At 46.5% G+C, this 16,789-nt stretch overlaps 5 protein-coding genes across 5 annotated transcripts; 3 read left to right on the top strand and 2 right to left on the bottom strand.

Annotated features, from left to right (window-relative positions):
• Positions 1–979: 979 nt before the first annotated feature.
• Positions 980–3,730, top strand: ULP1 (SUMO protease ULP1; the record flags this gene model as incomplete). Its single annotated transcript, XM_018878801.1, has 1 exon — positions 980–3,730. The coding sequence occupies one exon, from the start codon at positions 980–982 to the stop codon at positions 3,728–3,730; it is 2,751 nt and encodes a 916-aa protein (XP_018736068.1).
• Positions 3,731–3,840: 110 nt separating this feature from the next.
• Positions 3,841–6,774, bottom strand: YME2 (Yme2p; the record flags this gene model as incomplete). The annotated part of the gene is made up of 1 exon (XM_018878802.1): positions 3,841–6,774. The coding sequence occupies one exon, from the start codon at positions 6,772–6,774 to the stop codon at positions 3,841–3,843; it is 2,934 nt and encodes a 977-aa protein (XP_018736069.1).
• An 876-nt stretch (positions 6,775–7,650) lies between these two features.
• NAR1 (Nar1p) lies at positions 7,651–9,222 on the top strand (the record flags this gene model as incomplete). Its single annotated transcript, XM_018878804.1, has 1 exon — positions 7,651–9,222. One exon carries the CDS (start codon positions 7,651–7,653, stop codon positions 9,220–9,222), a length of 1,572 nt encoding a protein of 523 aa, XP_018736070.1.
• Positions 9,223–12,518: 3,296 nt separating this feature from the next.
• On the top strand, positions 12,519–13,868 carry ZWF1 (glucose-6-phosphate dehydrogenase; the record flags this gene model as incomplete). Its single annotated transcript, XM_018878805.1, has 1 exon — positions 12,519–13,868. One exon carries the CDS (start codon positions 12,519–12,521, stop codon positions 13,866–13,868), a length of 1,350 nt encoding a protein of 449 aa, XP_018736071.1.
• Positions 13,869–14,327: 459 nt separating this feature from the next.
• Positions 14,328–14,900, bottom strand: GNA1 (glucosamine 6-phosphate N-acetyltransferase; the record flags this gene model as incomplete). Its single annotated transcript, XM_018878806.1, has 1 exon — positions 14,328–14,900. One exon carries the CDS (start codon positions 14,898–14,900, stop codon positions 14,328–14,330), a length of 573 nt encoding a protein of 190 aa, XP_018736072.1.
• Positions 14,901–16,789: the final 1,889 nt, after the last annotated feature.

The following is a 16,789-nucleotide window of genomic DNA, read 5'->3' on the forward strand; positions in this document are numbered from 1 at the left end:
TTATTAGATTAGGTACGTCTGCTTCGGACCATGGGAGAAGCTGGAGGGGATTTTAGTGAGGCCGATGTTGACACGGAGATGGGCTCGGGTGTAGATGGACGCTTGTTGTCGGTGGTGGTGGTAGTGGTGGTTGCGCCGTCGGGATTGGCTGCGGCCTGTTTGGCCTTTTCGATCTCGATTTCTCGGATGAACCAGGTGATGGCGGCCCACAGTCCGGAGGCAATCACCGTGAGGAAGAAGAAGTGGATGTTGTATGTGGCAAACAGCAGGAACACCAGGGTTACTAGGAGGGCTGCAAAGGAGACGTGGGTCGCCGTCACAAGTGCGGGTGTGGTTCCGGGCGTGAGAATCGACTGCCAAAGTTCTATTAGAAATGCCATTCTTTTCGTACTTTTACGATCTGTAAGAGTCTGCTTGCAATTGAGTTTGAATCAGAGGTCAGGGAGATCTGACGGACCAAAAAAAGTTTTGTAGGGGGAGCTGAAATTTATTTGTTCTGAAGTTGAGATGTTTCAATCTTCAGATAGTGGTTCGTGTTATTTCTAGCAAAAAATAGGTGAATTGGGGAATTGAAAGTTGTTTGGCAGATGTCGTCGACCTCGTGGAAATTCGTTAGATGCTTCTTAATTTTCACAGACTCAATCTTGTAATGCATGGCTTGTGTTGATATTGTACGTCACGTGCGGTCGAGCTCTATGAGTTTCAAGATCATATTTACTGCAATGCACACTGTATTTGATTTTCCATTCTCCTATCTCCTGAGACTTGTCAGATCAACTACGTTGCTATTCGAGACCAGTTTACAGGTCTGGCTTAATAATTTGAGCTACTGCCTGTAGTAGCTCGACTGTTATTTGCCTCGGTTTTATTTTATTTTATTATATTCCCTATATTGTGGTACTGGTGGTATAGGGGATAGTCCTCGTGTGGCTTAACTCGGTTCAGTTCTATAGGTTTCTGAGTTGATGGAACTCATACGATGACTGATTACGCGTCCAAATTGTCAAAATCTTCAGTACTCAGCAGTATTGGAGTAGATAGTCCTCAGCCTTTACCTGGAGCTAATAAACGGAGATATATTGAGGCATTTACTGGTGCTTATAGTGGTGCAAGTGGTCTGGTTGCTTCGAGAGTACAGGCTCCAACAAATTTGTCCCAGCAATATAGACCTCAAGATCAATTGATAGAAACTGGTCAACGGGGGCAAGCTCATCAAAACGGAGTTCTCACTGGTTTAGGAAAAGAGCCAGCTACAACAGCGGCTGCTAGTGGATTGACCTTCAGTTCGATAACTGAGTCTAGTTCTGGTGTTTCCTCGAAACCAGGACCTGTATATAAGCCTTCGGCTGATTTAGTATCTGGTGGAGATAGTGATAAAGTACCAAAACAAACATCTCGGGGGTCTTCGCAAGTTCATCGAAACAGACCCCAAAATCGATCACTGGCTCGTTCTTCGGGCTCGAGACTAACAAGCTCTACAAGCGCTGAAAAAGAAAGTGCCCCTGCTTCCTTAGACTGGGTCAGACATTTATCAATTAGTGCTGCTACTGGTGCATCTAGTGGAATCCAGCAAGTGGTGGTCGGGTTGTTTTCATTAGCCAGACAACTTTTGAATACCGAATTCACCACCCAAGAAGATCTAATAGGCCCAGAAACTGAATCTGAGTCGGAATCTGCCAAAAAGAGACGCAAAATTGAGATGAGTACTGCCGATATTGTAGACTTAACGCTCGACGACGATGATGTTGATACTACAATGGATGATTATGAAGACTGCACGGAATCCATAAATAGCCCTGATGTTTCTTTCCGACAAGCTGTTATGCCAGGTGCTCTGCCTTTTCACGAAGCAGATTTTCTTGACAAACCCGCCTATGAACGGTCTCCAAGATTAAATAACAAAAATCGACATCGCGATGGGGCTATCGCTCAAATAATGTCTACCGAAATTGTATCGGGAATACCCAGAAATAAAAGTCCCATCCCAGAACCTTCTCGTCGTGACCCGCTAACCTCGAGCAGTTTGTTGAGGTCTACCTTGGCAAAAGCTGCTTCTACAGTGGCCGCTTCTAATGCTGCGAGAAGTTCTGATTTTGGCAGTCTAGATTTGAAGACTCTTCCCTCAAATTCAATGAATTTCCCTATTACGACCAAATCATCTGGTGGTCTGTTTACTCCTACTGCGCCACGTGAACCTCCAATCTCTCAAAATACGACTAATAATTTCCTAACCATTTCTTCACCTAGTGTTGCAGCTGCCGCTGCTGCTGCCGCTGCCGCCGCTCCTCTAAATAAATCGATCCCATCTCGCGCTCAGGCTCCATCCACCTCGTCATTAATTGCATCATATACGAATTCACCCGTGAACTCTGCTAAAAGGCTGTATCAAAATATTCAACAGCCACTGTTCCAGAACACAGACCAGGGTCAGCTAGTTACTGCCTCAGCTCCTGTCTTCCCACCCTCTCCAGTCATACAAAATGTAACTTATGGAACGAAATTCTTTTTGCGACTACACAACTCTCAGCAAAACTCGCAAGAAATGAAAAGTCTACCCACAACCAAAACTGACACTGCAAATGTCCCAATGATTCCTCGTAGGTTAAAGAACGATGAGGAGTCTTATGAGCAGTTTGCTAAGAGACTGAGGGATGCATTCAAGGGCATGTATTACCAAGGCCAGGGACCCACCTCGTCACCGAAACGATCGAGCCCTAGTAAAAGCCCGGCCGATCAAAAGGCTCCTATGGCTGCACAGTCATATACTCCGTTGGGCAAGGTGTCATACAAAGACCCTCGATATCTGGTAAAGCTTCATAGAAAGAGAGAGTTGCTGGAAAAGGAAAAGGCAACCTCAACATCATCATCTGTACCATATTCAACAACGACTACTGCGCCCGAATCACCTCAACTCAGTAAAGAAAAGTTCAAAAAATATCAAGAAGTACACAATGCCACTGAGAACATTCGTAAACAAATTGCCGACCTCAAGGTGAATGAAGGCGACGAGTTCAGAAAACCCCTTGATCCAGCACAGCTAAGTCAGGTCGAGGACTATTGGTACAATCATGTTAAATATCCGGCTGGCAATATCATCGGCACCGCATTCAGAGTTGACTTGCAGGTGCAAGATGTGAGAAGTTTGGCAGATGCATCCTGGCTCAATGACAATGTTATTGATTTTTATTTGGCAATGGCTACGGAAAAGGCGAATAAAAATAGTGACCTCACCTCGTTTGCATTTTCCACTCACTTCTTCTCCAAGCTTGAGGGTCCACAAGGATACAAAGCGGTGTCACGATGGGCCAAGCGTAAAAATATCGATGTGACAAAGCTTGACTTTGTATTTGTTCCAATTAATCTCAGTAATGTTCACTGGTGTTTAGCTGTTATCAACAATCGAGAGAAGAAATTTGAATTTTACGACTCTATGGGCGGCGACGGTAGCCGGTCCTTGTCAAAACTGTGTGACTATATGGTCAATGAGGCCGACCGCATCACTCCGGGCCAACACGAAGCACATGTTGAAAAATATTCAAGTTATGAGCGAGTAAGTCGTGCTTCGTGTCCTCAACAAACAAACGGGTATGACTGTGGTGTATTCACCTGTAAAAACGTCGAACTTCTCAGTGCCGGAAGGAAGCTCACCTATCGTCAGGCTGATATGAAAAACATCCGCCGCAACATGGCTCATCAAGTATTACATAGAGCACTTTCCTCTAAATTATAGACTGTAAATTATTCTGTGTCTAGATCAAGACACTAGAACTTATAAGATAATAATCATGCACATATTTATTAATTGTCAAATATATAGTTAAGATTTGATTTGTGAATTGATCAATTTTTTGATCTCTCTTGCACAATGACACCCTTGAATGCCGCCAGTTTCTTCTCGAAATCTTCAATGTTCTTTTGGCTGATAAGGAGTTTAGCAGAGAGATAGTTGACTCTGCCCTTGATCTCCCACCGACTAGGCAGCTTAGACAACAGGGCCAGCTCCGTTTCATACTTGTTGATATTACTCTCTTCTTTGCTAACCGCTGTGTTCAGAATATTGGTTTCCATCAAGGCCTCAAGTGATTTATCTTTTGCCAGCAACTGGAATGCCGCTGTATAGAGAGGTTTTCCCGGTCGTAGAGATACAATACGTCCACCTACTGTGTGAGCCGAGATCATTTCATTATGTTCGAGAGCTGAAATTGCCTTTAAATTATCAGCAGTCTTGAAGCAGGGGTCCTGTCTAAGCACTCCTAGAGGCACCTCATCTTCGTATTCAGCAAACTTCTTAATCAGGACCCACACTTGTTCACTTGTCCATTCGGATGACTCTTTGTTGAGATACATTTGGAGAACTTCAGTTGCACTTTGGTTAATCATATCTCTCAGAGCCACGTCTGGAGTGTCACCAGTCTTCAAACGTCGCGCAAAAGCTTGCAGGTCTGTCAGTCTTCCACCTAATGGTTCCAATGCTTCGTCTAGCTCTTGAATCTCATTAATCGTCACTTTCTGTTGTTTCTCCTTTCCATCCTTTTCTTGTGTGTCGCTGTTCTCGTCATCTTTGCTGTTATCCTTGTTGGCGACCTCAATCTGTCGTAGCACAAAGCTTCTTGCTGAATCGGCACTCGCGTCTCCCACAAATAGCGATTTGAATACTTGATTTGGAAGAGCTGGTGACAAAACCTTTTCGTAGCTGACATCACTAGTAATGAAAATGACGTGTGCGACGTTAGCGCGGATAAGCTGAGCACACCAGTCGGCTATGAGCTTATACACGAATGGATTGGTGGCCTCGTATCTACTCAAGAAATGGTTGATTACAACCACCGGCTTTTTTTCAGGATGGATTTGAAGGTAATTTTCCGCAGAATCCATATTAGGATCGTGGTCATGAAGGGCTACCTTCTGAAGGGCAATGGCTGCACTGCTCAGCATATCTTTGAATTGTGCTTCTGTTGACTCTGCAAAACCTGTTTTCTGTCCACTGAGACCCTGTGAGATTACGTCCAAGTAATTTGCAAGACTATTCTTCCAAGGAAATACTGGATGATAACAGATTTCATTTGCTGCAGCTTTTACGAATGCCGAGTCTCCACGAACTCTAACCAAGTTATCACAGTCAATCGTTAGTACATTGTCATGATCTTTAACTGCGTGTTCAAGTACAAGTTGTTCTTTTCCACCTCCTCTTGGACCTGAGACAACTATAAATGTACATTGACCCTCACGAAGCCATTGCTTAAGATCCTCAATGCTCTTGACCCTGTCGTCCCACAAATGCGACACACCAGTATCAGTTGGCGTACGCTTGAAAAGTGAGAATCTCCTCCGACCACCGCTAGCAATGAAATCCCATAAAGCAAATAACTTGTCGAATCCGAAAACACCTCGAAGCTTTTCTAACTGCAGAGACGAGCCATGAATATGGCGTTCAATGCACCAGACTCGGATGGGTTCGAAAATCATCACAGCCAAACCAGCTACAATTGCAATCAGAATAGGAACGACAATTCGAGTGTGATTAAGGACAAAGTCTTTGACAATGTTCTTGTGGTCAACCGATTCAAACGAAATATGGAGTCTAGTGTCATCCACCTTGATACCCGTTATACAGTTACGAGCCGTGGCAGCATCGATGTATTTGGAGAAGATTACTTTGGCTGATCTTGGCAGGTCTTTCGTACCAGGAGCGGGAGGAACAATATCAATTATAGGACCATATCTTCTAAGCAGTGAGTACAAGGTCTCCTGGCTTAAATCTGGTCCCTCGAAAGTAGCCTTCAATTGATTAGAAGTGAATCTTCTTAAGTCTTCAATCCAAGGCGAACCCTTGACAGGAAATCCACGAACTGGGGTAAATGGTGCAAACCAGGGAGTATACTTGGCCTTTTCAAGCTTTTCGTAGATAGCCTTTTCAGCAGTCTTGACATCAACGCTGGATTTGTCGATTTGATATGTAACAAATACACCGCCGTCTCTCTCACGAGGGATCAGGTTGATAATTTCCAAAGGCAAATCTTCTGGGAATGATATCTTTTTAATTGTATCAGCCAATTTAGTTTTATTTCCGAGGTAGGTGAACTGAATTAGGAACTTTCTTACATAGACCAGCCTTGTAATTGAAGGGTACATTCTGTCGTAATAGATAATTCCTTGGTGAGAGTCTTTTTCAATTACACCAGTAGTTTGTTCAGGATTTTCTTGATCCTCCGTTAATGGTTCGGCTTTGACAGAATCAGATCCATCATCGCTATTTGCATCGGTAGCAGGTGCTACTCCGGCAATACCACTCTCTACAGCCTTTGTGGTTTCACCAGTGGCTTTTGTAGGATTCTCGTTGGTATCAGGACTACCTGGTGACACCTTTACGGTGGCCAGTGGATTTGTAATATCTTCAGGTGCCGTGGGATCAGGAATAGGAGAGCCTGAAGAAGTTGTAGGCCGAGAATTGGTCGCACCACCTGCGACATCGTCAGAGACAGGGGCTTGATCGACATCTTTCTCCGCAGCTTTATCAGCTTTTGTTTCATTAGACTCGACTACCCCATCCGAGTTATCAGCTGAAGTAGCAGTTCCACTCTTCTCGGCTGTTCCCTTCTTTTGCTCAAGTTTTGGATCAGTAGCATATAACCTAGTAAACATGAGATGGCGTTGCTGAAGTCTTGTTCCAGGGGTTCTGGCGTCCGTAATCGTTGTCATGACACGACAGGAGCTGGTCCGTGCTATTCGACACAGTCCAGCCCCTGATACTAAATATCGCATCGCAATTGACATTGTCTACGTCAGGAAACGAATTGCTCAAAATAAAGTATGAAGAGAACAAACAAGCTTAAGTTCACGGTATGGATCGTGGTTGGGGTTGAGATCTGCGATGGAGCGATAAGATTGCTGCTGCTGTGGGTAGTTAGTGGAGCTGTGGTCCTAATGTTTGCTCTTGATCAATCATCAGATCGGACTATTGCTAAGAGTGAGAAAATCTTTTTAGCGAGTCTACATGTGTTTCTGGTGTTAATTGGTTAGATTAATTCTTTAGTATAAATATAAAAATACTTTATGGCAACTGGTATCAGAGCATATGCTCCCCTGATTTTCTGTATGCATGATGTAATTTATCTGTAGATAGTGAATATTTCATCCATATATGATAGAAAATTTGCACACACTCAATACAACGTAATCATAAGACTTAGAACCGTTTTGTCACTATTCCGAGTTCCAGACACTCTTCAAATGTTTATCGAACTTGCCTTAGGTTGTATTTCCTTTCGACGCAGTCATTCGCTTATCAGTAGACCCTGCATTTTTCTGAGATAAAGAAGTGCATACCTGCTAAACTAACTGGCAACAACAAAACCAAAAAAAAAAACCAAATTATACTAACAACCCTGCTATCCAACCAGTACCAAAACGTTACTAATATATCGCAAACCGTCAATGAATTCTCAGAGTGGGCCTCTGCCAAGTGGAACCTATTCCACAACGTTATCAGCAGCCCCACCGAATGCGGCGTCCGATCAGAATCGTGTGATTTCAAATCCATCTGACATGCAGATGCAGATCGCAATTTGACTCTTATTAATTTACCAGTGAAACTCGTTTTCAGTCTTATTTATTTATTCAGGACAGAACGAGATAGACTCGTTATTCAATATGAGTACTATTTTGTCTGCGGACGACCTGAATGACTTCATATCACCAGGAGTGGCGTGTATCAAGCCTGTAGAGGTTGAAAAGTCGAATGAAACGGGACGAGCAGAGATTGAAATTGGTATAGATGGCATTCCTATGGAAGTGTCACAAGATAGCGGCGAGAAAAAGTCATTGAAATCAGCACAGATCAGTCTTAGTGACTGTTTGGCATGTAGTGGTTGTATAACTTCAGCAGAAACAGTACTGGTTTCGATGCAGAGCCACAGTGAGGTTCTATCTGCTCTAGAGAAGAACAGTCAGTTACCAGTAACCAGTCCCGACAGAAAGATCTTTGTTGCTTCTATCAGTCACCAAGTACGAGTCTCACTAGCAGCAGCGTTTGATCTGTCTGTTTCTGAAGTTGATAACAAACTACGAGACCTACTAGTGACGAGGCTTGGATTCAGATATGTCATTGGTACTGAGATAGGGCGGGCTATAGCACTTGAACACGCAGCAATCGAAGTTTCTGAGAAATCTAGTGGTACAGGACCAGTACTCTGTAGCTCATGTCCAGGATGGACATGCTACGTAGAAAAGACACATGCTCATATGATTCCATACCTATCAAAAGTCAAGTCCGCTCAGCAAATCACCGGTACCTTGATCAAAGAAATTATATCCAGACAAACAGGTATCAAAAAGAACAATATATACCATGTGAGCATAATGCCGTGTTTCGACAAGAAACTCGAGGCGGCACGAGCAGAGTTTGGCGAAGGTAATGCCGACTCGGAGGACGAGGTGCGCGATGTGGACTGTGTTATTACGTCCAAAGAAATCGTCCAGCTTTTAATTGAAAAGGATATTCCCTTCGAGTCGCTGTCATCTCAGACACTTCCCCAACTATCAGAAAAAGCACTTTCTCCTGACGGATGGCCATACCAACACCAGTGGTTATCTCACCAGGGAACATCATCAGGAGGATACCTCGAACATGTGATTGCACGACTTATCCACACCAGAAGCAAAAACCCGTCCAACACAAGCATCCAGGTTATTCCTGGCAAAAACGCCGACATTGTCGAGTACCACGTGCAAGAAGACGGCCAGACTATTGCTCGAGTAGCACAAATCTACGGTTTCAGAAACATCCAGAACCTAGTGCGAAAACTCAAACCAGCCTCTTCATCTGCATCAGGAGCGGTCAGAAAATCCCGAGTTGTAGTCTCACGACGGGCAGCATCATCAGCAAACGGTACACACAACTCCATCGTGGCTACTCAAGACCCCTCGAAACTGGACTACGTCGAAGTCATGGCGTGTCCTGGCGGGTGTATCAACGGCGGCGGTCAAATCGGCAAACCCGACACTGTCACTGCCAAAGAATGGAAAGATAAACTCGAGCATCTCTACTCAGCCATCGCCCAAACAGAGATCACAAGAGCTCAAACCAACCAATGGATCGAGCAACTATGGCTGGCATCTCACCCCACCGACATGTCACGCCTACTCACCGCCAACTACCAGGCCATCGCACCACCAGAACCCACCGAGTCCACAGCCGCCATCACTCTAGGTACCAAGTGGTAGCACCACTCCCATTGCATTATATTTATAGCATTCTACTTCTACTCTGGGGACCGACCCCGCTGACAGATACTGCCTCCGGCGGCTGGGGCTCCGCCCCAGACCCCACTGCTCCTCTCGCTACGCTCGAGTCGGGCGTCGAGGAGCCAGCAGAGCTCATACAACACGGTCCAAGCCCCGACTCGAGCGAAGCGAGAGGAGCAATGGGGTCTGGGGCAACGCCCCAGCCGCCGGAGGCCTGTCTGACCCCCACGCACAAACTCAGGGGAAATATTCCGGGTACGGGGTAGCGATAGCGGGACTATTCGGGCTGGCGGCCGCCGGGGCCGGTGTGCAGGTGCAGATGGGCTTGAAAAATTTCAGGGCCTACGTGCGTGCTTCTGGCGGGCGGGCGTGGGTTGGATGGGCGGCTGCGGTTTGGTCCGGGATTTCGGGCGGGCGTTGGGTAGCAGGATTTACGGCCGGCAGCAGTCTCACAGACGAGACCGATATTTTTTTATTAGTAAGGTAACCAATTGCACAGCCAAAGGGCATCAGAACTGAGAGAATGGCTCAAAGATATTTTTTGTAGTTTAACTCCGATCCATGCTGTGGCTGACTGGCTCGCTCGCTGGCAGTCCATCTCATCAGGACCCCCACTGATTAACAGGGATGTAACAGCCACGGGGTATGGGGTAGCATCGAGTGGACAGACCGGGCAGGTTGGTCGCTCGCTGTAGGAAAAGAATTACAGTCGATGCAGCAGCAGCAGGCTGCAGACCAACCGGCAGGCAGGCAGGCAGGAGTCCCCACCAATCGCACCCCTCGGCCGGGTTTGAGACCAGGGTTTACTTGACCCCCAATGAAACAGAGATCGGTCCAGTGTTTCCCGCCAATCTGCAGCCATGTACCGGATATAATACCGGCGCTCCCCAGATTTATAAGCGGGCCACGGCTATAAGCATACGCACCTCGTCTACCAGAACAGGGCCTAACAAGCACAAGGAAACTGACTGACTGACAGCAGCCTGAATTGCTGGTCCAGTGGTGGGGTGAAAAAGTACATCTGCATATATATAAGGAACAGGGCCTACAAACAAGAGTTTATAGCCGATTCACGACTTTTGTATAGCAATTTGTAAGTATTGGTTTTATGGATGAATTGAGGGAAATTGACAGAGATTACGGGTATATGGGTTTGCAATTGCAATTAAAGAGGGAATTGGGTTAATTGGGATATACCCGTTTGTGAATGTTAGAGGGGTTGACAGAGATGGGTTTGTGGATGCTAGAGGGGTTGACAAAGATGGGTTTGTTAGAAGGTTGGGATGGGTTGTAGAGGGATACTGGGTTAGTAAGTTGTTTTTAGATGTGGTGGAGGTCGATATAATGGAGAAAACAGTTTTAAAAGTGCAATGATACAGGTTCTGATCCAAGTTTTAGAAGTGGCGGTGATATGGATGTATACTGTACTATAGTGTAGACTATAGCGTCGGAGATGTATGTATCAACTGTAGTAGATGATACAATGATACAATTGCAACAACAAATTGTAGCAGGAGTCAATTGGCTCATTTAATGGCCTCAATTCTTTCATCTATTATATCTAGTACTCTGTTACATTTGTTTTGTTACACCCTGAATATCATACCTCCACTCCTTAACATCACCCTTTAAAGCGACTGGTGTTATATCACCAAATGACAATTGTATTATTGCATTAAATATCTCTGTTACGGCTCACAACCCAGTGTGAGCCCTGTGCCTCACTCAACGTCAATCAACATTGCATTATTTCCGGCGCAAAACGACCTGCGGCAAAATTGGATCAGTTCTCCGATAAACTCAATCAATCGAGACCCCCTGTGAGTTAGCGATCTAGCGAGCGAGTGAGTGAGGAGCGAGCGATATGTTCAGTTGCGACGCTTGTGAACAGATGCGGAATTAAACTCCACCGCCTTTGTCAATTGAGTGTGTGAGTTTATCTTGAGAACTAGTGGCTTTTGCTGGCTGCTTAGACATGGTTGACTAAAAATGCTAGTGTTGCTAATATTTTACTGTACAGTGATAATAGCATTTGAGCAGCCCTTTTTCCCAGCCAATTTAGCCTCACTGGCTGGCTGGCACCGGTTTCAGATGCAATAATCGCTTTTTGTATGTACGGAATATTCTACGGCAGATATGCCAAGAAGAGAGCAGCAGAGCATGCTTGATTTTTTATCGGGCCTTTTGTTATCTATCTTGGGATATGTAGAAGTGAATTCGATACCCATCAGGCCATTGAACCAATGGGCATTAAACCTGCTATTGAGCCCATGAGCCCATGAGCCCAAGAACCCAAGAACCTAATAGCCCAAATACCAGGTGCTGCTAATGTCTAGCGATCGGAACACATGCGTCCCGGCCCCACATTTGGATTTCTCCCAAGCCACAGCTGTAGGAGCTGCTGCTGCTTAAACACCCCTCTTATACCCAAAAACCCATCGACCCGTATCTCCCGCTGCTGGCTGAGACGATCGCACCAGCCAAAACCTGACGCTTATGCACCCAACACTAGTCCGACTGTTGCTTGTGATAAAAAGTATATAACGGCAGATACACCCAGCAGCCCATTGTTCTCCAATATCTGCTGACGGGGTGTTATTTTCCAGTACCACTCGATTAATTACTAACACGTGTTTAAGAATTGAGGTTCCCAGACTCAATTACTGTTTGTTTGATAGTCAATTGCCTCTTATTTGATACAAGTACCAGCCGCCGAAACCAGTCGCACACTGCACATCTCGGCTCGCAACGGACATTTGACGACCTGAACCACAGGCTGCAATAAAAACTAGATTCACAAAATGGGCTCTGAAATCGCCGAGGGAACCATCCCTGCCGACGCTGTTGTCGAATTCAAGAAGAATGTCACTATTATCGTTCTAGGAGCCTCGGGTGACTTGGCCAAGAAGAAGACCTTCCCTGCATTGTTCGGTTTGGTACGTTCACTATCTGGCGGGGGTGGGTGTGCCTCCGGCGGCTGGGGCTGCGCCCCAGACCCCACTGCTCCTCTCGCTTCGCTCGAGTCGTTGCGTCGACGGTCACGGCCAACTCCTGCGAAGCAGGAGCTACTGGGTCTGGGGCAGAGACCCAGCTGCCGGAGGAATAATTTCCCCCCTGAAAAATCTCTTGCGAAGCAAGAGCCACGGGGTCTGGGGCGGAGCCCCAGCCGCCGGAGGCACCCCCTGGCCCGCAAGAGCACCCACTAACAGAAATTGTAGTATCGCAATGGTTTGCTGCCCCAGTCGGTCAACATCGTGGGTTATGCCCGTACTGTTATGGACGAGGAGGAGTATAAGAAGAGGCTGTCGTCCAACTTTAAGTTGTTCGATGATAACTCGAAGAAACAGGCCAAGGAGTTTCTTGAACTGTGTACCTATGTTCATGGTAAATATGACGAGGATGCCGGGTTCCAGGATTTGGAAAAGCATGTGCGTGAGTTGGAAAAGCCTTCTCTTGATAAGGGCTTGAAGAGGGACAGATTATATTATTTGGCACTTCCACCCTCTGTATTCGGCACAGTCACCGCTCACTTGAAGAAGAACAACTACCCCGGTGACGAGGGTCATGCCAAGGTCATTATCGAAAAGCCCTTCGGCCACGATTTAGAGTCGTCGCGTGTGCTGCAGAAGGCCATTGCTCCTGTATGGACCGAGGACGAGGTATACCGTATTGACCACTATCTTGGTAAGGAAATGGTCAAGAACATTCTTGCTCTGCGATTTGCCAACCAGTTTTTCAACGCCTCATGGAACCGTCAAAACATTGCTTGTGTACAGATCTCGTTTAAGGAACCATTTGGTACTGAGGGACGTGGTGGTTATTTCGATGAGATCGGAATTATCCGAGATGTCATGCAAAACCACTTATTGCAAGTGTTGTCGTTGATTGCTATGGAGAGACCTGTTTCGTTTGCTCCTGAAGATATTCGTGACGAAAAGGTCAAGGTGTTAAAGGCCATTCCTCCTATTGAGCTTTCACAGACTATATTGGGACAATACGACCGATCCGAGGACGGAGCCAAGCCCGCTTATACTGATGATGAGACAGTTCCTAAGGGATCCAAGGCCGTGACTTTTGCTGCTTTGCAATTGTCGATCAACAACGACAGATGGGAGGGTGTTCCATTTATTCTCAAGGCCGGTAAGGCTCTTGACGAGGCCAAGGTCGAGATCCGTATTCAATTCAAAGATGTGGCTCAGGGCATTTTCCAGAACATTGCTCGTAACGAGCTTGTATTGAGAATCCAGCCCAAGGAAGCCATCTATCTCAAGATGAACGCCAAGTACCCTGGTTTGGGAACTCGTACTGTTGTGACCGACCTTGATTTGTCGTACCACCGCCGTTACTCGGACCTCAAGATCCCTGAGGCCTATGAAGCTCTGATTCTCGACGCTCTCAAGGGCGACCACTCGAACTTCGTGCGCGACGATGAGCTCGACGTTTCCTGGAAGATCTTCACTCCCTTACTACACAAAATCGACTCCAAGGACGAAGATGTCAAGGTCGAAAAGTACGCCTACGGCTCGCGCGGTCCTGCCAGCGTCAACCAGTTCCTTGCCGACCGAGGCTACGTCCGAGACAACACTAAGAGCTACCAGTGGCCTGTCACCAAGGGCAACCTCTAATCGCGGTGGTCCCTGTCATCCGTTAATATTTTTATTGTCTTTTCTGCTTGCAATATAAGTGTGTTAAAAGTGTCTTGTGCCCGGCCTGCCTCCGGCGGCTGGGGCTCCGCCCCAGACCCTGGTGGCTCCTCTCGCTGCGCTCGAGTCGGTTCGTCGACGTGGTTTAGACTGCCTCGGGCCGCCCCAGACCCTGACTACTCCTCCCGCTTCGTTCGAGTCGTTGCGTGGTGAGTCGTGCCAGCTTCAGGGACTGAACGGACAGCCTGTTTCCCCCTCGCACGACTCGAGCGCAGCGAGAGGAGCAACCAGGGTCTGGGGCGGAGCCCCAGCCGCCGGAGGCAGACCCGGACCGTGTGAAATAGTGTAATTAGGATCCTTGATTAAATATATACCCAGAAAATGCAAAACAAACAAAACAAATGCAAAATTATATGACAGAAAATGATGGTGACTCAATGGTTAGAGCGAGGGCTTGGGGATCTCGCCGAACTTGAGCGACATCTCGACACCGACACGCACGAAACCACACTTCTCGTAGAATCGCACGTTGTCTTCCGAGCAGTCGAGAATGACCTTGTATGCGCCTTGAGACTTGCCGATGTCAGTCAGAGCGTGGATGATATGGAGTCCCAGCTTCTTGCCCTGTTCTGAACGGGCAACGGCAATGTCTTCGATATGGGTGACGTTACCACACTTGTGGATGAGCTTTCTCTCAACAACGGCAGAGCCAACACCGACAACACGGTCAAACTCATTAACAATGACCAGCGTGAAATAAGTGTCGTTGTGCTTGAACCAGTAGTTGAATTGAGCCTCGAACTCCTCGCGTTGGATGTCTCCAACTGTGGTGAGAACCCGCAAAACGTCCAGAACACCACGGTCGTAGTCGGCAGCACGAATGGGTCTCATGGTGTATCCAGCTGGAAGTTCGCGAGTCACGGATCTGGGAATGAGAGATGGGTGGAACAGAGGAATCTCCTTACTAGGAGGATAGTATGTGACAGATGATGATGAAGCCATGGTAGTAGACATTGTGATTAAAAGATTGGTTTTGTTGAATGAATTAACTGTGACTTAGAAGAAAAGTTAATTGCAGTGAATAGCGAGTGTTGTAAAAAAAAGAGCAGGTGTCAATGAAACGACTGTGAGACGATTTCCAAAAATCAGACTGTGTTTGACAAGTGCCTAAAAATAGTGTGTGTGTGGGTGTGTTTGCTTGTGAATAAACGAAAATATCGGTTAAACAAACGTAGTTAACGAAATGGATGAAAGTTAAGTTGAAAATGGATGCTAGTGCTAGTCATAACCGCCGGTTTATATAGTTGAGAGCCTCGTTTAGATCGAACTCAAAGTGCCTGTATTTTGGGCCTGATCTGGCAGCATGCGCCTGAGTGTAAATGGGTGGTGGGTCCTGCACGCTTATTTTTAGGTCATTTTGACTTAGCCAACAACGTAATTTCACTGGCTTGAAACAAAACAAATGCGAGGGCTCATTCTATCCTGCGGGTGTTAATTAACCCCTTAACACCTGTTTAGGCATGTGTTTTGCGCTTCTAAGCCCCCATTCCCGTCTTTTTTGCCCTGTCTCCTGGCCTACTGATTAACAGCCCATCACTGTATCGAGGTTGGGATGTTTAACCGCTACCAGATTTAGCGGGTTTTCTCGCTGCGGCCTGTGAGATGTAGCTGGCCAGCTGCCAAGGTGCTTGTCAGATTACCCACACCATCAATGCATACATGGGCGGTGTTTGCTGCTAATTTTAGTACAAGGGGCTGGTTGATTCATGCAGCGAGGTTGGCTAAACCGCTGGAATCAGTCTGGAGGCATCACCTGCCAACCCGGCCACCAGCCACTCCGACATCCGACTCCACTCAATGCTTTAAATTTCTCGTTTCCCCACTATTGGCACCCCGCGAGCATGACCCTGAGCCGGGTCATGCTCCGCCAATAGCATTGTTTGGCTGGTGGTTCCTGTATATTTTCACATGCCGTGGGTGCATCCTGCCCGGCATGATGGCTAATGCCCCCCTCCCCCCTGTTGGTGAACGAGCATTGTAGTTTGCAATCGGGGGCCGGGGCCCTGATCCGCACGATTGTTCGTGCCATTTTGCCTCCGGCGGCTGGGGCGCTGCCCCAGACCCCGTTGTGCTCGCTTCGCGAGCTGCTTGTCGGGTCAGGGGTGGCCGTGTGTTTAGTGGACTTGGCTGGTGAAGTTTGGTGTGTGCTTTTGTTTATTCATTTATGCATTGGTTGTACGGGGTTTGGCTGCATTATCGGATCGGGGTCGTGTTAATAGCTAGTAAATAACCCTGGTATTTGATGCACCAGTGAAACACTAAACTGAAACATCGAATCAGCCCCTCTTCCCCTCTTTCTAGGTGGTTCTTTGTCGTCCTGAGAACTTGTTTTGAATCTGCCTATAGCATTCAAAACACAATCATGTGCTCATACGCTGTTTCATGCCATGAACCATTCTTTGATTGCATCAGGAGTGGTAAAGATAATTTCTTAAGTCCAACCGCCAGTACTGAGGAACCTTGTAATGCTAACAAATAGAAAATTAACTGGTCCTGGAGTGATTCGTTTTTTACAATTGCGCACACCAACGATATTCTTGCTCTCAAACTCAAGCTAGTTCTTAGAACAACTTGTCAATTGTTGTTGACAACTTTCATTCAGATGCCTGTATTATATCCCTTAGTATTTATCTCTCTATTTCTCTAAGAGTAATAGTAAGCTGGTTTCGATTAGGATCATCGATTTTTCAGTGCATCTTGAAGATCCCCTGCACGATAGGCCGATCACTACCCCTGAAATATCCCAACAGATTCTGCATGGTTTCTTCGGGTGATACTACTAATACCACCGAGCCAGTAAATTATTCACCGACTGGAGATGCATACATACGACGTGTGTGGAC

The sequence above is a fragment of the Sugiyamaella lignohabitans genome, chromosome A, assembly GCF_001640025.1.
Source record: "Sugiyamaella lignohabitans strain CBS 10342 chromosome A, complete sequence".
In the NCBI taxonomy this organism is placed as follows: Eukaryota; Fungi; Ascomycota; class Dipodascomycetes; order Dipodascales; family Trichomonascaceae; genus Sugiyamaella; species Sugiyamaella lignohabitans.